This window comes from Littorina saxatilis, linkage group LG2 (assembly GCF_037325665.1).
Source record: "Littorina saxatilis isolate snail1 linkage group LG2, US_GU_Lsax_2.0, whole genome shotgun sequence".
NCBI classification, from domain to species: domain Eukaryota; kingdom Metazoa; phylum Mollusca; class Gastropoda; order Littorinimorpha; family Littorinidae; genus Littorina; species Littorina saxatilis.
The window spans coordinates 29,939,957-29,962,636 of record NC_090246.1 but is presented as its reverse complement, the minus strand read 5'-3'; the positions used below and the strand labels follow the sequence as shown (position 1 = coordinate 29,962,636).

At 40.8% G+C, this 22,680-nt stretch overlaps 2 protein-coding genes across 5 annotated transcripts in view; one reads left to right on the top strand and one right to left on the bottom strand.

The window, feature by feature from the left end:
- The window catches only part of LOC138952614 (FAD-dependent oxidoreductase domain-containing protein 2-like), a 17,954-nt gene extending 6,955 nt beyond the window's left edge, over window positions 1–10,999 (bottom strand). The window contains exons 1-3 of the mRNA XM_070324320.1: window positions 10,987–10,999; window positions 5,078–5,214; window positions 1,647–1,717 (exon numbers count right to left, since the gene is read on the bottom strand). Coding sequence (XP_070180421.1) covers window positions 1,647–1,717; window positions 5,078–5,214; window positions 10,987–10,999 — 221 coding nt within the window. The remainder of the gene's footprint in view (window positions 1–1,646; window positions 1,718–5,077; window positions 5,215–10,986) is intronic.
- LOC138956053 (uncharacterized) lies at window positions 10,983–16,279 on the top strand. Of its 4 annotated transcripts, none has more exons than XM_070327534.1 (3): window positions 10,983–11,213; window positions 13,280–13,371; window positions 16,069–16,279. In XM_070327534.1, exons 1-3 carry the CDS (start codon window positions 11,011–11,013, stop codon window positions 16,116–16,118), a joined length of 345 nt encoding a protein of 114 aa, XP_070183635.1. In that variant the 5' UTR covers window positions 10,983–11,010; the 3' UTR covers window positions 16,119–16,279. The 4 variants fall into 4 exon arrangements, with proteins under 4 accessions (XP_070183635.1, XP_070183630.1, XP_070183626.1 ...); XM_070327529.1 differs by having other exon boundaries at window positions 16,066–16,279; XM_070327525.1 differs by having other exon boundaries at window positions 13,277–13,371.
- The last annotated feature ends 6,401 nt before the right edge of the window (window positions 16,280–22,680 follow it).

Sequence of the window (22,680 nt, the reverse complement as noted above, 5' to 3'; positions counted from 1 at the left end):
TATTCTAGTTACGTTAACCGAAAGTGTTTAGGTTAACTATATGGAAAAAATCGGAGGAAAATCATCCACCGGTCAGTCCTGTTTGTTTTTATTGCATTTCACAGTTTTCGTAACAGAAACAAAGCGTTTGCTACGTGTATATCATTACACTATGGTTTGCCTTGTAACCCCGTCCTAGTAACCGGTATTTGTGGGACGTATTCTTCCTGTCTCTTATAAGCACACATCTTCCCGTGTAAACTGTTCAGCTCACCAGCTCAGACATTTACATAGGATAAGACCATCCCTGCAATGGGACAAAAACCAAATATCAACACCCTGACTGCTTGCTGTGGTGAGTTAAAACAAAATATGAATAATTTCTCAAAACTGTGGCTTTTACGAAAATAATTTATCGCACAATTCCATCTGTGCAAAGCGGAAAGCACACAGGTGTCGATTTTTTTTGTAAGTGTGCCTTAAAAAGTTACACCGGTTTAAAAGACACCAAGCGCGGTCACGGTAGACGTCCCCTGTTTTTCGTTAAATTTGCTTCTGAATATGCCGTTTTAGAAATCACCATTCATCTCACCTACCCTTAAAGGTGGTCGTCTACATTTTTGCTTTTTTTCAATAATCTTATGGTTAGATTTCGCTAAAAAGTTATGTCAGATGATGAATGAACCATGGGGAAAAAAGTTTAATATAGAAAAAAAAATATATATGTAAAAAAAGATTTTATTTTTGGGTAGCGTGACTCACGCTTCCAACATTTTGTTTTCTGTTTGCTGAGAACATGTGCTTTGCCTAAAAATACTGACCAGTCAAATTCATGTCACTATGCTTATAGCCACGCCCAAACAAGTGCAGCAACAGTTTGACACTGGAGCGCTGTCCACGCTTTTTTTTTTTTAAACGCACGAAATGCACGGGATTTGAGAGGAGTTTTGCGCTTGGCATTTTCCAAATAAGGATATCCTACTATGAGTACTACGCTGGAATACTACAATGAATTTTCAAACGGCTACACTGGCTTCGTCTTTCCTGATCGAAAGGGGGTGTATTGTTGATAATTGTAGATAATAGACTCTGCATTTTAATGGTCAAATGGCGATTTCGGTATAAAAATGTAGACAAGGACCTTTAATATAATCAGAATGCCTCTTACATTCTGTTTGCCGTTTCAAACATGCTCCTCAGTTATCAACACGCCTTCGGGCGGGGACGTAGGTCAGTCGGTAGCGCGCTGGATTTGTATCCAGTTGGCCGCTGTCAGCGTGAGTTCGTCCCCACGTTCGGCGAGAGATTTATTTCTCAGAGTCAACTTTGTGTGCAGACTCTCCTCGGTGTCCGAACACCCCCGTGTGTACACGCAAGCACAAGACCAAGTGCGCACGAAAAAGATCCTGTAATCCATGTCAGAGTTCGGTGGGTTATAGAAACACGAAAATACCCAGCATGCTTCCTCCGAAAACGGCGTATGGCTGCCTAAATGGCGGGGTAAAAAACGGTCATACACGTAAAATTCCACTCGTGCAAAAAACACGAGTGTACGTGGGAGTTTCAGCCCACGAACGAAGAAGAAGAAGAACACGCCTTTTACATTCCCAGTCTGGGCATTATTAATGCTTGATCATTACCTCGCTGGCATCTTGAAAGCGAATTACATCCATGCTTCTAATGTGACAGGGGAGGCTACCGCTCCTTTCACAGCAGACTCTGCACCCGAGTTGTTGACCTTTAAGTCAACACCGGTGGATTGTGGTTTTTATAGGGCTAAGAAATTAGCCCTAACATTTTCAATCCTGTTTGCTTAGCGTATCACCAATTCTTGTCCCAAATAGAAATATTTTCTGAGAGGACGTTAACTCCCCCCCTTTAGTTAGTCAATCCTGTTTGATTGCACTTCGCCTCCCGAGGTGATCGTAGTGTTACGGCACTCGGTTACACTAAGATAAGTTCATTAGTTGTATCAGTGTCTGTATGTGTGTCTACTTCAAAGACCATTGGGTCGACGTCCTAGTAAATGTCACGTTTTGTTTGGATAATAATAAACGTTCCATTAACCTATAATTCTTGTTTTCTGATTTTGTCTGAGGAATTGAAATGCTTTTCTATAAGCTGTAAACGGAATGCTCTGTGTATATTCTTTCATTTGCCGTTCGTGTTTGATGAATAGGCTTCAAGTTATACACTGTGCTAATCATGTCTTTTACTAGATTTCACTGAACAGGCCTTTTGTTTTTATTCTTTCTTTTGCTACAATCCCTGCTTTTACAACCGTGCTTTCCCAATGTTTTAACACTGACCTTTTGATCAATGGGTTTTAGACTTAAATGTCTTGAAGCGCGGTAGATAATACGGGCGGTCTTTTTTGTGCGTTCAAAATAGAAATTATTTTGTTAGCGATGTTATGTCAATGTTAGAACATGGACACATGTGTCTAAACAACTGGTTGCCATGATAATTATCAATCAATCAATATCAATATGAGGCTTATATCGCGCGTATTCCGTGGGTACAGTTCTAAGCGCAGGGATTTTTATTTTTTTTAATTTTTATTTTATGCAATTTATATCGCGCACATATTCAAGGCGCAGGGATTTATTTATGCCGTGTGAGATGGAATTATTTTACACAATACATCACGCATTCACATCGGCCAGCAGATCGCAGCCATTTCGGCGCATATCCTACTTTTCACGGCCTATTATTCCAAGTCACACGGGTATTCTGGTGGACATTTTTATCTATGCCTATACAATTTTGCCAGGAAAGACCCTTTTGTTAATCGTGGGATCTTTAACGTGCACACCCCAATGTAGTGTACAACGAAGGGACCTCGGTTTTTCGTCTCATCCGAAAGACTAGCACTTGAACCCACCACCTAGGTTAGGAAAGGGGGGAGAAAATTGCTAACGCCCTGACCCAGGGTCGAACTCGCAACCTCTCGCTTTCGAGCACAAGTGCGTTACCACTCGGCCACCCAGTTCATTTATATAGTCTAAAAGCACTGTCCTCCCCGTGAAAACGGTTGGGTTCACCAGCTCAGATCTAGCCGGACTTCCAGTTGGACACATACCCACAATCATCAACCTGGATGCTTTATGTACAAGTACTGGGAGGTGTTTTGTATGTATTGATTCCCTGAAAGCCACTTGTGTCAATCTGCAAAATTAGTTCGTAAAACAAAAATCTAACTTTGCACAAGAAGCAGCCAGGTGCACACTGTTGGCGTCTAAGCGGAGGAATGGCCTTATCCAGGGCTCCCCACGGACGCTCGCCTTGGTCCCGGGACCCCCACTTTCTTATTTTAGAGGGTCCATGGACCCCCACTGCAGAATTTTAGAAGGTCCCAAGGGTCCAAAATCCGAAAAGTCCCGGTGTACTTATAAAACATTGTGGTCACTCATAGTGTACTGTGTACAATAGCTGATTATTGTAGTCTGAAAAAAAGTATCTACGGTACGCACGACAAAGAACATTTAGTGCGTCCCACGACCCGCTCTTTTAAAGTTTAGTGCGTCCCGGGACCCCCTCCATCAATTTCTAGTGCGTGTTTTCGGCTTCTAGTGCGTATAGGACGCAGGGGAGCCTTGATTATCCCATGTCAAATCCTGGACAACTCTGAGATGGTGAGCAGAACTGTTTTCACGGGAACGACTGTACGTGTCGTTAGGAGCAAAGAAAGTACTTTCAACAGCCTGCATGAGACTGCTAAGACTCACATATTACAAGAGTGTACATATTTTTCATAAAACTTGTAATCCTACATAAAAAAAATTGAACAAAGTCGAATCGTATTGCATTAAAGAAGAGTGTCTGTGCCGGGGATGGGAGGGGGGATGTGTGGGGCGAACTGCGCACTAGTTTTAACCAGGGATCGTGCAGAATCTGTCACAAACAAAGGAGTTCCGACGGCATTTTATGTGATTAGTATGAGAGTAGCAAGCCACTCCCTGCAGACTAACATGCTTTACGCTTTGAAAGGTGCCATGTCCAGTGTATGCAGAACAGTTTTGATTTATTCATTCCTCTCTCTTTCTGCTATGTTCTGCTCACTATATACACACTACAGTGTGCTTACACTGGAAAGACAGATATCCAAGGGAGTTTTAGACCACGTTGAGCCATCTCATCAACAGAGTACTCCAGCGTTGGGTCCCTGTGGCGTTCTCGGGACATCTAGCACTAGCGATGCCGTACAGATAAACCGAAAGCTCCTCTTTCAATTTAATCCCATGCTTTGACTTGCTGTGGTGTCTGGTGGAACACGCCTGATCAGAGATTTGTATCTGTTTCAAGGCACTTTAATTAATTGGCTGGCATGGAGGGGTAGTTTTGTTAGTTTTGGTGAGAAAAAGAACGGTATTCACAAAAGAAGGTATCACAGTTTGTGAAAGCTTATGTTAACCACCTTTAAGGGCATATTCTACCAATATCTAAAGTTCGTACAACACGAGTGTACGTGATAAATATTTGATTCTGTGTGCTTAGATAGTCACAATAATAATAATGATAAAAAACGCTGGCGCTGGACCCGAGTACTCTTCAGACTGGCTCGCTCCCCCAGTATGAAAGTTTTTGTCTTGTGCACGTGGATTTAAAAAAAAAAATTTTTTTTTATTTATTTTACACAATTAAAAAAATTATTAGAGTAAAATAAAACATTAAAGGCACAGTAAGCCTCCCGTAAACCATCACAGAGCTCCCCGAGCGTCTAAATACAGTACAAGCATACTTCCATTTGAACGCTCACCGAACGGGAACATCCTGGCTGCTTTCTGTCGAGCGTGAGACATTTTCCAAGAATTTATTTTCGTAGACTTGTTCCGTTAACAACAACGGCGCCTCGTTTTTGCGCTAGACCTAACTTTTAAAATCTAAATAATAAATTGACAGCTTGTTACACAAACATTCTTTAATCATAAAAGAATTCGTTTTTCATCAAGACAAGATCAGAACAATTCGAAGTTGTGAAAGTTTAAAAAAAGAAAAGCCCGGAAGCAGGGTCACGCAAGGGTCGTAGCAGACGACGGCCGGTTTATCAGTGCAAATCGCCGTTCCTCTCAACAGTCAAAAGCCATCGCTAGAGTTCTTGTGAACCACAGCCGTTGTTTCGTGCATAAAAAAACGTGCTATTGTAGATAAGCTCACGTCGAGTCGCATTCAAATGACTAACTATGACGACTGCATTGTGAAAAGGGAAAACTGGATCACACGGGTTCACGATGGCTCAGGGGTAAGATAAACCACGCAAAAATAAATTCTTTGAAAATTGTTCGCTCTTTACGGAGGGCACCTAGGATGTTCTCAATTGGTGAGTGTTTAAATGAAATGGTGTTTGTACTGTGTGTAAAAGCCTGACCGTATCTGTGATGGTTTACGGGAGGCTTACTCTGCCTTTAAAACGTTCATAATATAATAAACAATAGTAAACAAGAATTAAAAAAAATAAAAAATAAAAAATAAAAAATAGACCGCCCATGCCGGGAATCGAACCCGGGTCACTTGGATTTATATAAAAAAAAAATATTTATTTTACACAATTAAAAAAACTATTAGAGTAAAATTAAACATTAAAACGTTCATAATAAACAATAGTAAACAAGAATTAAAAAAAAAATAGAACGCCCATGCCGGGAATCGAACCCGGATCATTTTGGCCATAGACTCTCTCGTGCTCTCTGTCTCTCTTTCACCGAGACCAAACCCTGCATTGTAATTTCTTTGCCGAGACCATTTCCCCACCCGTTGTCTGGCTTGCAAATCATGCTTTTCTCGTCACTGCGTGACGTGTTCGCCGCTCAAGTCTCCCCTTTAGTTCAGGCTGTTCGCAAAGCGACCAGCCTCCCACCGCAAAACTCCCACCGTTAAAGGCATATGTACGCGCTCCCGTGTTTACAAAGTGTAGTTTGCCCATAATCGATGTCAAACGCACCATAAGACCATATAATGACGATATGTCACCATGCGCGGACCAAAATACATGCATTACAGCTTGTTCTAGCCTCTGAAAAAGTGAGGATGTCAACAAAGCCGCGGTGTTAGCTCCCTTGCATCAACGTTACATGTGTTGCCAAATCTATAAATAGGACGATCCAGATCAAAATGAAAATTAACATATCTCAACATTGAAGGGGTCCTAGACCACAATAGTTTGCAGGGAACTTAATTTAGCATGTCTCCAGCTGTTGGTAAAGCAATTAGCGTGTATAGTCATCGAGTACATATGCCTTTAAGAGTGGCTTTTGTGATTTATTTCGCATTTAGGTCCCAGGTAACATTATGAAGTTTTAATACGATCAATCGGACCTATTATCAAGTTAGTGTATCAACTTTTGAACGAACTGCGCCCAGTAGTTTCCCAGCAATAAGCTGTTAAGTCGAGACAGACAGACAGACAGATAGACAGACAGACACACACACATTTAACGTCTGTTGGACCCTAGTACTGCGTACTCGGGGATAATCATAATTTTTACTTAATACAAGTGTCAAGTAATTACTGCCCTCATTACAAGTTGGTTTGGATATTAAAAACAAACTAAACGACGGAGCTACTTTAAATAATAAATCTGGAAAGCATATTTCTATGGCTCAAATCCTACAATAGTTCCAAGCGCCTTACATTACTATCAAATACAAAGTAATCACTGACTATTCACAACAAGGATAAATGTAGAGAAAACAAGTCGCGTAAGGCGAAATTACTACATTTAGTCAAGCAGCTGCTGTGGAACTCACAGAATGAAACTGAACGCACTGCATTTTTTCACAATGACCGTAGTCCGCCGCTTGTACATAACGGAGTGAAACTGACGAGCCTGTTCAGCGCGGTAGTAGTTTCGCTGTGCTGCATAGCACGCTTTTCTGTACCTCTCTTCGTTTTAACTTTCTGAGCGTGTTTTTAATCCAAAAATATCATACCTATATGTTTTTGGAATCAGGAACCGACAAGGAATAAGATGAAATTGTTTTTAAATCGAGTTTGGAAATTTATATTTGATCATAATTTTTATATTTTTAATTTTCAGAGCTTGTTTTTAATCCAAATATAACATGTTTATATGTTTTTGGAATCAGGAAATGATGTAAAATAAGATGAACGTAAATTTGGATCATTTTATATAAAACAAAAATTATTACAATTTTCAGATTTTTAATGACCAAAGTCATCAATTAATTGTTAAGCCACCAAGCTGAAATGCAATACCGAAGTCCGCCCTTTGTCGAAGATTGCTTTACAAAAATTTCAATCAATTTGATTGAAAAATGAGGGTGTGACAGTGCCGCCTCAACTTTTACAAAAAGCCGGATATGACGTCATCAAAAGTATTTATCGAAAAAAAGAAAAAAACGTCCGGGGATATCATTCCCAGGAACTCTCATGTCAAATTTCATAAAGATCGGTTCAGTAGTTTGGTCTGAATCGCTCTACACACACACACGCACAGACAGACACACAGACAGACACACAGACAGACACACAGACACACACACACACACACACACACACACACACACACACACACACACACACACACACACACACCACGACCCTCGTCTCGATTCCCCCTCTATGTTAAAACATTTAGTCAAAACTTGACTAAATGTAAAAACGGAGAAGAGAAAAGAACGCAGAAGAAATCTAGAGAGCGAAGATGAAATAAAGCCCTTCAAATGGCGAGTGAATGAATGACATTATTGCTGAATATGTATGTCGCGGAGAAGAAAGTATTTTACATGCAGTATATCTGTTCCAAAAAAACCAAGTCGCGTAAGGCGAAAATACAACATTTAGTCAAGCTGTCGAACTCACAGAATGAAACTGAACGCACTGCAATTTTTCAGCAAGACCGTATACTCGTAGCATCGTCAGTCCACCGCTTGTGGCAAAGGCAGTGAAATTGACAAGAAGAGCGGGGTAGTAGTTGCGCTGAGAAGTTTCTGTACCTCTCTTCGTTTTAACTTTCTGAGCGTGTTTTTAATCCAAACATATCATATCTATATGTTTTTGGAATCAGGAACCGACAAGGAATAAGATGAAAGTGTTTTTAAATTGATTTCGAAAATGTAATTTTGATCATAATTTTTATATCTTTAATTTTCAGAGCTTGTTTTTAATCCAAATATAACATATTTATAGTTTTTTGGAATCAGGAAATGATGAAGAATAAGATGAACGTAAATTTGGATCGTTTTCAGCTTTTTAATGACCAAAGTCATTAATTAATTTTTAAGCCACCAAGCTGAAATGCAATACCGAAGTCCGCCCTTTGTCGAAGATTGCTTTACCAAAATTTCAATCAATTTGATTGAAAAATGAGGGTGTGACAGTGCCGCCTCAATTTTTACAAAAAGCCGGATATGACGTCATGGAAGACATTTATCGAAAAAAAGAAAAAAACGTCCGGGGATATCATTCCCAGGAACTCTCATGTCAAATTTCATAAAGATCGGTCCAGTAGTTTAGTCTGAATCGCTCTACACACACACACACACGCACAGACAGACACAGACAGACAGACACACACACACACACACACACACACACAGACACACACACACACACACACATACACCACGACCCTCGTCTCGATTCCCCCTCTATGTTAAAACATTTAGTCAAAACTTGACTAAATGTAAAAAGGACAAGCAATATTACAAAAGACGGGTTTTTTTCTTTTTCTCGAACTCTTTATAAGTTCCACTGTGCATACATTCGTTCACAATTTATTCTCATATGTGACGAGGAGGGATAGGCAGGCAGGCAGCATTCGAGTCATAAAAGTGCATCCTGAACTCAGCAGGTAAAATGAGTTACTTCCCTTCGGGTCTCATTTATCTCTGACAGGATGCCTTTGTTTTCTTCCTCTGGAGACGAAATCGATTTTTTTTTGCTTATTTAGAGCTTTTGTAATGTGTTATTGATATAAGCAGATTCGCGATCGTCGATAATGATTTTTCATGGTGTTGTGTAATTTTTAAATTACAAAGGAAATGTTATGTAAGACAGTTTCAAGCGAGCTATCTTTCGCGGATGTATTTACTGTGCAAACAACTCTAAGTACGGCAAAAGTGTCACGTGAGAATCAACTTTGTCACGTGATCATAACAAAATAGCTACGGAGCAGACACCGGTTAAAAGTAGATGTGTCCTTTGTGACAATGAAAAGACCGAGTCCAGCCATAATTATACGGTTGTAGGCAAAGTTGGGTGAAAAAATTAACAGCTTGGTGAAATGGTTGAGTCTCTCAGTGGAGAATCTGTTCGTCGAGAGATGGAAGAATCGGCCATTCTGCAATCATTTTCGTCTTTTTTCAGAAACATTAGCGAAAAACATATGGGAGATAACTCTGTATTCTTGTTTTGATAGATTTTGGCTTTTAGATCCTTTACTCCGCGTAGTAATGATCCATCCTGTCAGAGAGACACTGAGCGAGAGAGTGGACCGATGATTATCAGAATGATACAAGTGTTGTAATTTCCCAATTTTTTCAAAACGTTATGCTCATAAAAAGGCATATGAATCGAAAAATAACAAGAAATTCCTCCGATAGGAAAAACACCCCCGTCAAAGGGAAATAACCTTCTCAGTTGGTGGCAGTGAGAATGGTTATTTCCCTTTGACCAACGGGGGTGTCCCTCTATAAGTCCTTGTATAATTTTAATCCACCAATAACTCCCTAACCGTGTGTTTGACTGGTCCCAATTTTTGTAAGGACCGTCTCAGGAATGTATAGAACATGTTCACCAAGTTTGGTGACGATCGGTCCGTTCATTCTTGAGATCTACTTGCGAACACAAACACACAAACACATCGACCGAATCCTATACACACCCCTATACCGGGGGTGTAATAAACAGACAGGCAGAATACGAGGTTAATATACGAGCACGCCACCATACCTAGTTGTAGAACCAAGACTAGTGCAAAATCAACATTCTAGCGGCCTCGATTCGGTAAACGTTTTCCCAATCCCTAAATACCATGATCAATGTTCTGTCAGTTTCAAACCTCCTTGGGTCATAGGTTATTGCAAAACGGTACAGAAAAATGTCACTATTACCATTTTCTATTGAATTACATACTGATAGAACGTTCGCTCAAATAAAAGAGGTTTCGGTAACATTCACTAGGGACTCATAGTCCTGTACTGACTAAATTCTTACTACTGTAATTTGATTAGCTTAAACTTTTGTAGGATAAACTTTTGGTTCCTGTTTAATTTGCATTTGAGAGGGCAAAAGTGTCACAAATGATAAACGAAGAGGTCGAGCTTTTTCAAGATTTGCCGTGTGTGTGTGTGTGTGTGTGTGTGTGTGTGTGTGTGTGTGTGTGTGTGTGTGTGTGTGTGTGTGTGTGTGTGTGTGCGTTTGTGTGTGTGTGTGTGTGTATGTGTGTGTGTGTGCGTTTGCGTGTGTGCGTGCGTTTGCGTGTGTGTGTGTGTGTGTGTGTGTGTGTGTGTGTGTAGATCGGAGGGGTAAGATGATGGGTAACGGATGTGGGCGTATAGTGGATGGGTTTATGGGAGTGGATGAAGAAATACGAACAGTGAGCGTGTGACTGAAGCTGAACAGTGCTTGACGGGATTTAAAAAAAATGTCTTGTACAATCATGATGAGATGTGACTTTGTTTTACATCTGTTGCTCAAAGACCGTCCATGTATTATTTTATTTACTTCTTCAATCACTCATTCACTCACTGAGTCATCACCCACCCACTTACTTACTTATTTACTTACTTACTTACTTACGTGCGTACGTTCGTACTTACGTACTTACTTACTCACTGACTCACTGGCTGACTGTTTTATACACCTGTTCAAAGACCGTCCATGTATTATTTTACTTACTTTTTCATTCACTCACTCACTCACACTCACACTCACAAACACACACACACACACACAGTACACACACACCCACAAACGCACGCACACACGCACGTAAGCATGCACTCGCTCTATTTGTTTTTGGGTCTTTTCTTATCCGCACTCACCCCGGGACAACATTTTAATTGCAGATGAAATCAACGGCATTCTTCCTGATTGTGACTCTCGTCTGTTTACCGGAAGTGACGCAAGCGTTCATCCGCAAAACACGTGCGTTCAAAAGCTACAACTTCGCACGCCTCCCCTACAAAAGAGCGGGTTCTCCCTTTGAAGACGGTGTCGTTGTGTCATCGCCTGCAAACCTTCAGCAAATCCAGCAATTAAACGGAAGAGGGTATATGACTTACAATTCATTTTACTGCATGATATGTGTGTTCCCAGGGGGTGTCTGGTGTAGGGGTGGCTGTCTGGCTGGCTGGCTTTCTCTATGGGTGGTTCATGCATGCCTGCCTATGCCTGCCTGTCTGTCTTTCTGTTGTCATTTCGACTCTTCCACACGTAGTCTCTACAACGTTTAAACGGTTACCGATATGGGTGGGTTTTATTTTCTGTTTCCGGTATTCAAGCCGTGTCCGGTATATACATGTATGTGTGTTAAAGTTTGTGTTGGTGTGTGCGTGCGTGCGTGCATGCGATGTTCTATGTGTTTGCGTATTTGTGTGTTAACTTTAATCAGATTGAACCACAGGCGGAAGGTATCGTCCACTGGACGACTACTATCACAGAATGACTACAAGGTACGTCACTCACCTTCGAGTCTTCTGTGTTCTTGGAGTCGCTTCCTGGGGAAAAATATTGTTCAAGACGGTTTGCCTCTTCCTTCAGTCTGTGTAAGGTCAAATAAATACAGTTGAATGATTGTTTGAACTATATGCACCTTTAGTTTTCATCTTCCGTTCGCTGCAGGTTGTTTTTAACCATCATTTGGACGAATCTTCGTTTGCGAGCCGCTAATATCCACACGGCGTCTAATTATGCATCCGCACCGAATATGCATACCAGCGCTCATTGATCTAAAACATAATATGTAAATATTGTGCGGCAAAGGGAAGCTACCCACGGGAGTTTTCACTTTCGGTATTAGTGAAGAACCGTTTGCCACTTCATTCAAAATGAGGAAAACGTTTCAGTCGACCAATGAAAATAATCATCGAATATCCTGTTATTAACCAATGAGCGCTGGTATGCATATTCGGTGCGGATGCATAATTAGACTCCGTGTGGATATTAGCGGCTCACAAACGAAGATTCGTCCAAATGATGGTTAAAAACAACCTGCAGCGAACGGAAGCTGAAAACTAAAGGTGCATACATCTTGGACACCCGGCCAGTACTGAAACTGGCCTTGGCACGGAACGATCCAAGGGGGGCAATCTCAGTCATCTCAAAGAGGGAAATCCAAACGCAATCCGCTTTGTTCTATTTTATGGGCTTGGACGATAGAGAAAAATAAGAAAAGCAAAAGCTGGAGTCAGTCTGGACGAAATTGCTATCAAGAACGCAGAATTGATTTTTTTCTGAGTTTTTTTTTTAGCCGTAAGCGCCATGTTTATCGGTCTCCAACCGGCCTCAAAGACAAAGGAAAACTGACGGTGCTGGGTAATTGAAATCAAATAATGAACACTGACAGCATGCACAGCCGTAACCAACACCTTTTGCTCACAAGACATGTCAAATAAAGTGAAAAATAGCAACGACTTACCATTGTGCACTCCCGTGTCGAGCTAAAACTTAAGTTGCGGCACAATTTCGCTTCTCGCACATCTGGCTTGTTGACATGCATCAACGAAGGGGCCTCACTCTGGAAGAGTTTCCTGCTCCGATAAACATGGCGCTTACGGCTAAAAAAAAAACTCAGAAAAAATCAATTCTGCGTTCTTGATAGCAATTTCGTCCAGACTGACTCCAGCTTTTGCTTTTCTTATTTTTCTCTATCGTCCAAGCCCATAAAATCGAACAAAGCGGATTGCGTTTGGATTTCCCTCTTTGAGATGACTGAGATTGCCCCCCTTGGATCGTTCCGTGCCAAGGCCAGTTTCAGTACTGGCCGGGTGTCCAAGATGAAGGTGCATATAGTTCAAACAATCATTCAACTGTATTTATTTGACCTTACACAGACTGTAGGAAGAGGCAAACCGTCTTGAACAATATTTTTTCCCCAGGAAGCGACTCCAAGAACACAGAAGACTCGAAGGTGAGTGACGTACCTTGTAGTCTTTCTGTGATAGTAGTAGTCCAGTGGACGATACCTTCCGCCTGTGATTGAACTCCGAGAGACCCTGCTTGCACCTCAAAATGTGATGCAGAAACTAGACGATAGATAAAAAAAAAACATGTGAACATTTCTTTCTTAAGAGATTATTGTAATTACACGAATGTGGGTGTTTTATCCCCCAGAAGTGGTGACATCACGGTGAAGGACATGGCGGAAGTGTTGGTCAACAACCCGGAAATCATCCCGGACTTTGTGATCACCTACATGGACAAAGACGGTCGGTACCTTATCCTTTTAAAGCTATCTTTTCATTTCCAAAAATATGCTTGACGTACGTCATTACAAGTTTTATTGATATCAAAGTACTTGCTATATACATAGTCTTAACATACGACGGGCACTAAAAAAACAAATTTGTTTTTACAAATTTTTTTTATAAAGATGCGCGCGTGAACACGTAAACCCCCACTCGCTAGGAAACCTGCATGAAGAGTTTCATCCATTTTGAAGATGTGTGAAAATAGATATGATCGAAGATGGAGTCAAAATCGTGCAGGCTTGCGGGTAATTTTTTAACCTCCAATGGTTAATTGCAAAAAAACTAAAAGAATAAGAAAGTTCAAAAAACTTAAATTCCAAAAACATAGACTGATAGCGTTGCAAAATTCAGAATTAAAAAAAAAACCAAGAACAGTAAGTTATTGGAACGTGTGTGACAAAGCGTGATGTGTTTGTAACGTTTTGTTTTGTCATACATTTTCCGTAACCAACCATTCTTGGTTTTTTATTGCAAAAATTAAATAACGGTTCTGCGTGGCGTATATATATTGCTTAGATCCACTAACCTCGTATTAAGTTATAACTGTGCATCAAAATACTAACGACTTTGTGTATGAAAAGGGTGTACTTGTGTTAAAAACTTCACCGAATTAGGACCGCGTCACAGCCTGTCACAGCTGTTTATGCGTTGCGCGAGGTAAAGCCGTCAACGGAACATCCCTTCACAAATTAGTGTGACGGAATTAATATACCTGGTAAATAAATTGAGAACAGTTAAAGTGAAATCAACGCAAAGATATAGTTTGTCATAATTATGGTGTCACAAATGCCAATACCGTACGTTATGCTGTTAATATTTATGTCACAATCACCAACTTATTAGCGATAAAAACCCAGCCCTTTGTTGATAAATCGCTTCTTACAGCATTAACAAATATAGCTGCCCATTTTCGGAAGTATATTGTCTTCTCTTTCATCTTTATCAACCGAGGCCGCTGTAACAGAAAGCAATATGCTCACCGAGGACCAACAAAAAATGCTGATCTGGCAAGAAGCAACCAAACCTCGTAATTGTCATCATTTTGAAAGTGCAAAAGTACGCACAATCATAGACAGGGTGCCTCGGTGTCCGAACACCCCCGTACCGTGTGTACACGCAAGCACAAGACCAAGTGCGCACGAAAAAGATCCTGTTGGTTTTTGGGTTTTAATGTCAGAGTTCGGTGGGTTATAGAAACACGAAAATACCCAGCATGCTCCCCCGAAAGCGGCGTATGGCTGCCTAAATGGCGGGGTAAAAACGGTCATACACGTAAAAGCCGTGGGAGTTTCAGCCCATGAACGAACAAACAAAATAGACAGGGTGCCAATGTTGTGAACGTTATTTATTTTAATTCAATTCAGAGCCCCAATCCGCGCCAGAAGTTCAAGCAATCACGTCATACTTGTATGTCGTCAAACATTACCTTTGCGCTGCTTTTCTTCGAGTCTAAAAATGCACAGAGCTGCCATCCTATTTACGACTTTAGTACGTGTTTAGCATGTGCCTTTCCTTATATTATAAGTGTTCTTAAGACTTTTCGTTGTGCAATTTGCGATTGCACAGCTTAGTTACAATTTGACCATGGGTCGTCGCGTTAATCATCAACATTGATCGTGTCTCTGAGAGTGAATCGTTGCCCTCGGAAACACGAATCCATCGCTGCGATGGTTCCACATATCAAACAATCCACTGATCTGATATATAAAGGGAAGTAAGCGCTATAAATGCATACAACATGTGTAATAGAGTTAGTGAGAGTCATGCGGATAACATACACATGTCGCATGCATTTTAGATGCCTAACTTCCCTTTGTTTATCAGATCTTTAAATAGCGCTCTGCTCATTTTATTAAAATTCCTTTTGTTTGACAATCCACGTTTCATTCAAGCTCAAACCCATTCACTAAATTGTATTTGTCACATGTCCGAACTCCCCCCCGTGTACACTACATTGGGTGTGCACGTTAAAGATCCCACGATTGACAAAAGGGTCTTTCCTGGCAAAATTGCTTAGGCACAGTTAATAATTGTCTACCTATACCCGTGTGACTTGGAATAATAGGCCGTGAAAGGTAAATATGCGCCGAAATGGCTGCAATTACTGGCCGTATAAAATTTCATCTCACACGGCATCACTGCAGAGCGCCTAGAACTGTACCCACGGAATATGCGCGATATAAGCCTCATTGATTGATTGATTGATATGAAAATGTTGTTGTTAACCAGCTTGTTATCATTGAAAACTCGTGAAAATGATGACAAATAAATATTTCATGTTTACTCTCAAAATGTGCACAAACATAATTATGAAAATCGGTTTGTGCAAATTAGGTGCTATGTTTTCATGTCTCGCTGAAACCAGCTCGGCCCGTCTCGGTTTTCGGGTTTCGGCTCGACAAGCATTGCTAGTCTCGATGATGACTGATCCCGGGTTTTCAGTTTTGCCTTTAATTAGTTTGTGGCCGACAGACTGACAAAATGTTTTGATATTGCTTCATGCGACTTGTTTGTTTAGTAGTTATTGTGTTTTTTTCTTTTGTTTTTTCATTCAGTCTTTACTGGATAGAACTTATGCGTTCTACCTGTTTGGGATTCATTGAGTCTTTCTACAAACAAAAATTATCTTTATGGACAAAATATATTTGTCAGCAGGTGACGGACGCATCAGTGCCAGAGAGCTCTTGGCATCCCAGGGTCGCTGATGTGATCACCTGCTAAAGAGTACCTACGCTTCATGCTGATCACAAAATAGCGCAATGCCCGTCCCGAGTTTGCCTTCATCCAAGTTTCATCTTCGTTTCCTGGGGTTTTATATCCGCCGTTTCTGTTGTCAAAATGATGAGTAAAGTGAGAGTTGAAAGCCTGTTGTCTCTTTTGAACGGGTACGGTAAAAGTGAGTGAATGGGTGAGTGGGTCTGTTCGTCTGTCTGCCTGTCTGTCTGTCAGATAGTGCATTTTATAACTAGCAAGAGTGTGGTTGCTTGCTTGTATGCTTAGCGATGAGCAACATGGGCAACTGATTCTTTTACTGCCTTGAGGTATAAGATAACCTTGGCGTAAATAAAAGAACCAGGTCAAACAAATCGTTAGAGAGAGCGGGGCTGGTGTGTGTGTGTGGAGGGGGGAGCGGGGGTGGGTACGTAGGAGTGATGGAGTCGAATGCCCACCACTTCGCTGCCCTTTGGATGGCATAGGAACATAATATTGTCCATCTGAACTCTTCGGCTGTCACACAGCCTCAGCGGTGTAAGATTTGAGGAAGAAATGCGGCCTTTCAAAAAAACGCCATTCAACAATCTTGCTCATTCAGTGCACATTGTATACAATGTGCAACTTTATGGTCTTGCTCATTGTATACAATGGGCAACAGTTTTGCTCATTGTATACAATTAGCAAAACTTGTTGCTCATTGTATACAATGAGCACGATATGCTGCTCATTGTACATAATGCGCAAATTCTACAGAATGGATACGACATATATATATAACGATGGGAAAAGCCCTGGAAGTAATTAAACTAATTAAATAGGACTATATGTCAGCCTTTAAGGGTACCGTTCTTATCGCGTACTGTAAGCAATCAAGTAGGCCTAATATATAATCGCGAGACAGAGACAGACAGCGTGGCGGTTCACCACAATCACATTTGAAGGCGAAGTCCTCTCAAACGGGATTGAGAATTTTAGAGCTTATTTCTAAGCCCTATATGATCTGTTATGGCTTCTCAAATGCCAGAACATACAGACAGACAAAAGCCGCCAGACCCCATCACAAACAGAACTCTACAATCCACAGGTGTTGCCTCCACACACACACACACACACACACACACACACACACACACACACACACACACACACACACACACACACACAGAGAGAAGCCGTATATATCTATCTATATATATAAATATATAGAGATAGATGACAAAGGATTTTTCGATAAATAGATTCCGACCTTTGCACTTTTACAGTGAGGACAACTTACGGATACATGCAAGAAAAGCCCACAACTTCTAAGGCGAACAACTCTGCAGAGTCTGCTGTGAAGGGCGACAGTAGTCTCCCTGTCACACTCGACCCCCTTTGAATGAACTTTGTCCCCAAAGTTCCGAACCATGGACCCGCCAAGCTTATGTCCCTCCCAGGTGGAATGGGAACAGCACGAAAATGATTCAGTGGCCTGAACATTTCATGTCGAGTCCCATCGCTGTCGACGACGCCAAATGTAACCGAGTGCCGAAACACCACAATCACCTTTGAAGGCGAAGTCCACTCAAACGGGAGTGAGATTAACTGTTATGGCTTTTCGAAGGTTTAGGCCTGAACATACAGACACATCAAAGCCACCAGACCACATCACAAACAGAACTCTACAATCCACAGGTGTTGCCCACACACACACACAAACACACACACACACAGAGAAGCCAGGAAGAAGTCGACCCGAATACCCGGCTGCGGGTGCAATGAAAGCGTTCTGGACAGTGCAGTGACATTCTAAAAATAGTAACGTAGTAACGGGAATATGGATTGACGCCACACGAAGGAAGGGAGATAAACGCTGAAAACACTGGAGAAGATAAGGAAGAGTTACTGGTAATGGATCCAGAGAAAAACCAACATCGGTTCAGCGCTGCGCGCTGAGAGCACGTGTTGAAATATCTCATCGAGCAGGTTGTGTCCGGGGTCTACCTGAATGTGCCCACCAAATTTGAAACAGATCCATCGAGAACCTTGGGCGTGCATCGCGGACACATGTGCACACACACACACACACACACACACACACACACACACACACAAAGGTACAAGTCGTATATCATATATAGATTAGGGAGGGCACACATAGGCCGACATATCCCAGCCCTACCCCGAGTCGAACGACCCCGATTTTCTTGCTGTTATATGCATTTCGTCCCCCACCTTTCCCGCCGAAACACCTCTTAAACAACAAGACCACCAACCACCGCTATAATTATCAGGTCTAAAATAATAATATTGAAAACGAAATGACCATCTCAACGTAATGTTCCTCATTTTGTGATGCAGATTGTACAAAAGTCAAGCCTATTTTAAAGGCTGCCATATTCGTAGCGTTCATTAATTAATTCATATTGTTTACATGTGCCAATAATGTTATAAAACTGACTGTACCTAAGGGGATATAATAACGATTGGCTGTAGCTTTCGAACACAGAAAAAATAATTTCAGTATTGCAAAGTGGTGTTGCATAGTGTTGAATGTAAAACAGAACAGTCTCAAAGTGAAAGTGGATGTTTTCCGGAAATTGCGCAAGCGGAAATATATGATCTCTCACAGCACGTATTCGCAAGAATAAGGCCACAGGCTTCAGCTGACAAGCTACAAGTACATCTAATTTTCTAATAGGCCTATGTACTCACGTGTCCAGCAAAACTTTGGCGAGTTCAGTATCCCCTTTGTACTTGGTTCTCAATTTGAAGCGATGAGCCTCTGACGAAAACAATCTTTCTTTCAGCGCGACCCAGCGCTGGTGCTGCGTGGTGATGAAGCAAGGAGTCCATTTTCTCTTCTCAGCAGATTTAGTGGCCTTGACAGCTTTAGACGGGTTTACTTCTATCTTTTTATATTTAGTCAAGTTTTGACTAAATATTTTAACATCGAGGGGGAATCGAAACGAGGGTCGTGGTGTATGTGTGTGTGTCTGTCTGTCTGTTTGTGTGTGTGTGTAGAGCGATTCAGACTAAACTACTGGACCGATCTTTATGAAATTTGACATGAGAGTTCCTGGGTATGAAATCCCCGAACGTTTTTTTCATTTTTTTGATAAATGTCTGATGACGTCATATCCGGCTTTTCGTGAAAGTTGAGGCGGCACTGTCACGCCCTCATTTTTCAACCAAATTGGTTGAAATTTTGGTCAAGTAATCTTCGACGAAGCCCGGACTTCGGTATTGCATTTCAGCTTGGTGGCTTAAAAATTAATTAATGACTTTGGTCATTAAAAATCTGAAAATTGTAAAAAAAAAATAAAAATTTATAAAACGATCCAAATTTACGTTCATCTTATTCTCCATCATTTTCTGATTCCAAAAACATATAAATATGTTATATTTGGATTAAAAACAAGCTCTGAAAATTAAATATATAAAAATTATTATCAAAATTAAATTGTCTAAATCAATTTAAAAACACTTTCATCTTATTCCTTGTCGGTTCCTGATTCCAAAAACATATAGATATGATATGTTTGGATTAAAACCACGCTCAGAAAGTTAAAACAAAGAGAGGTACAGAAAAGCGTGCTATCCTTCTTAGCGCAACTACTACCCCGCTCTTCTTGTCAATTTCACTGCCTTTGCCATGAGCGGTGGACTGACGGTGCTACGAGTATACGGTCTTGCTGAAAAATGGCATTGCGTTCAGTTTCATTCTGTGAGTTCGACAGCTACTTGACTAAATATTGTATTTTCGCCTTACGCGACTTGTTTGCCATTGTACGCAACCGCGCTTTGACTGTCTCCGACGCCATCTTTGGTTTATGAAACGTCACGAAGTGACGTCAACGGTCTAAAAATAGCCCAAGTCCTGGAGAACTGTTGCTAAACAATGCAATAAAGAATTAATTATTTCTCGTAATTGGTAAGGACTTCAAACCTAAAACTTTGCAGGAAGCTTAATTTATACATCCCCGCAACGATGGGAAAAGCCCTGGAAGTAATTAAACTAATTAAATAGGACTATATGTCAGCCTATAAGGGTACCATTCTTATCGCGTACTGTAAGCAATCAAGTAGGCCTAAACCATCAAAGATCGGTCTATGCTTTCTACATGTGATAACCCAGCAAACACACAACAGCGTCCTTGTACTTGCACACATACCAGCCTGACTACTTGTTGTGCCGAGTGATGTTTGTGTACTGAATGTCTTTAAAAAAGAACACCCATGTTAATCTGCAATTTATTATAAAACAAGAAGAGCAAACGCTCGATCGAGTCACTTTCGCAGTTCTGAATATTATATGAGGCATCAGATGGACAGGAAGAAATTGCTATTCACAACACAATGAGTCACGTTCACATAAAATTTGAGCCCGGTCACTTTTATAGTTTCCGAGAAAAGCCCAACGTTAAGTTGTGTGTTGCCGAACAGAAAAGGCTAGTTATCTCCCTTGTTTTTCTGATAACGTTCGTAAAAGGCTACAGATGTAAATACTTTGATGTAAAGAATAATCCTACAAAGTTTCAATCACATCCAATGAACTTTGTCAAAGATATAAAATGTCTAATTTTTCCTTTGACGCTGACCTGTGACCTTGAAAAAGGTCAAAGGTCAACGAAACCATCGTTAAAGTGTAGAGGTCATTGGAGGTCACGACTAAACAAAATATGAGCCCGATCGCTTTGATAGTTTCCGAGAAAAGATATAAAATGTCTAATTTTTCCTTTGACGCTGACCTGTGACCTTGAAAAAGGTCAAAGGTCAACGAAACCATCGTTAAAGTGTAGAGGTCATTGGAGGTCACGACTAAACAAAATATGAGCCCGATCGCTTCGATAGTTTCCGAGAAAAGTCCAACGTTAAGGTGGTGTCTACGGACGGCCGGCCGGCCGGACGGCCGGCCGGCCGGACAGACTAACACTGACCGATTACATAGAGTCACTTTTTCTCAATTGACTCAAAAATTCACTGCACAGGAAGCAACCATGCAGGCTGAAGACAGACCAACGCATGCAAATTGAGCTGTGTATCGATTTAACATGACTCGTTTATAATACTCAATATGTTTTGAATAATCTTAAGGCAAATACGCAGAGAGAAAATGCGGCGGTAAGGAGAGAGAGATCGAGAGAGAGAGAGAGAGAGAGAGAGAGAGAGAGAGAGAGAGAGAGAGAGAGAGAGAGAGAGAGAGAGAGAGAGAAAGGGGGGGGGGGGGAAGGGAAGAGAGAGAGAGACAAAACACGCACACGTTATACACACACACACATGATTAAATAAAAATAAAACTTTATTTCAACAAGAAATAAACCTGTATAATGTTTTCAGGAAGAACAGAAATGGTATGTTAGTTGATAATTTTCCCATTTTTCCGGTTATGTTTGTCTGTTCCATAACAATCACCGTAAGATCAAAATGAAACTGCAAGAAGAGAGAGAGACATAGAGAGAGGGGAGAGTGACAAAGTGTCAGAGAGAGAGACAAAACACGCACACTGACACAACTCATGATTAAATAAAAATAAAACTTTATTTCAACAAGAAATAAACCTGTATAATGTTTTCAGGAAGAACAGAAATGGTATGTTAGTTGATAATTTTCCCATTTTTCCGGTTATGTTTGTCTGTTCCATAACAATCACCGTAAGATCAAAATGAAACTGCAAGAAGAGAGAGAGACATAGAGAGAGGGGAGAGTGACAAAGTGTCAGAGAGAGAGACAAAACACGCACACTGACACACACACACAACTAGGCATGATTAAACAAAAATAAAACTTTATTTCAACAAGAAATAAACCTGTATAATGTTTTCAGGAAGAACAGAAATGGTATGTTAGTTGATAATTTTCCCATTTTTCCGGTTATGTTTGTCTGTTCCATAACAATCACTGTAAGATCAAAATGAAAATGCAAGAAAGAGAGAGAGACATAGAGAGAGGGGAGAGTGACAAAGTGTCATTAATTGTTGGCTTTCAATAAACCATGTGCAAAATATCTAACCATTACCATGTGAGGCATATATCATCATTCATTGGAGGGAGAAAATGCCAGTAAATAGACAGGGAAAATTAAAAATGAATGTGTTTTTGACCAAAATGGTGAAAATAGCCATGGCCCATTTCAAGTAGAAAACTAATTTGAAAGCAGGTTCAAACATGGCTGAATACTCGGTAAAGTACATGAAGTTACTGAATTACTTCACTGCAAAACGTGAACAACTTACTAGTATGGGTGCAGAACCATTCAAATGTAGTCAATCCTTGCCTACAGATACATTTCTTCAATGGACTACAAAATTCAAGGAAATGCAAAATAAGAAGAAGGAGATAAAGAGAAATAATGGGGGGGGGGGGGGGGGGGGGGGCTACTACAACACAAAAACTGATTTCTGAAGAGAGACAATTCTGTCAAGCAGTCATTGAAGTCTATATATAAGACATTTTCTATGGGGGCATAACAGCTGTCTCAGCACATGCATCACAGCATCATCAAAGTTTGTATCACAAACATCATGCTGGCAACTGTTTCTTTTTTTTACATTTAGTCAAGTTTTGACTAAA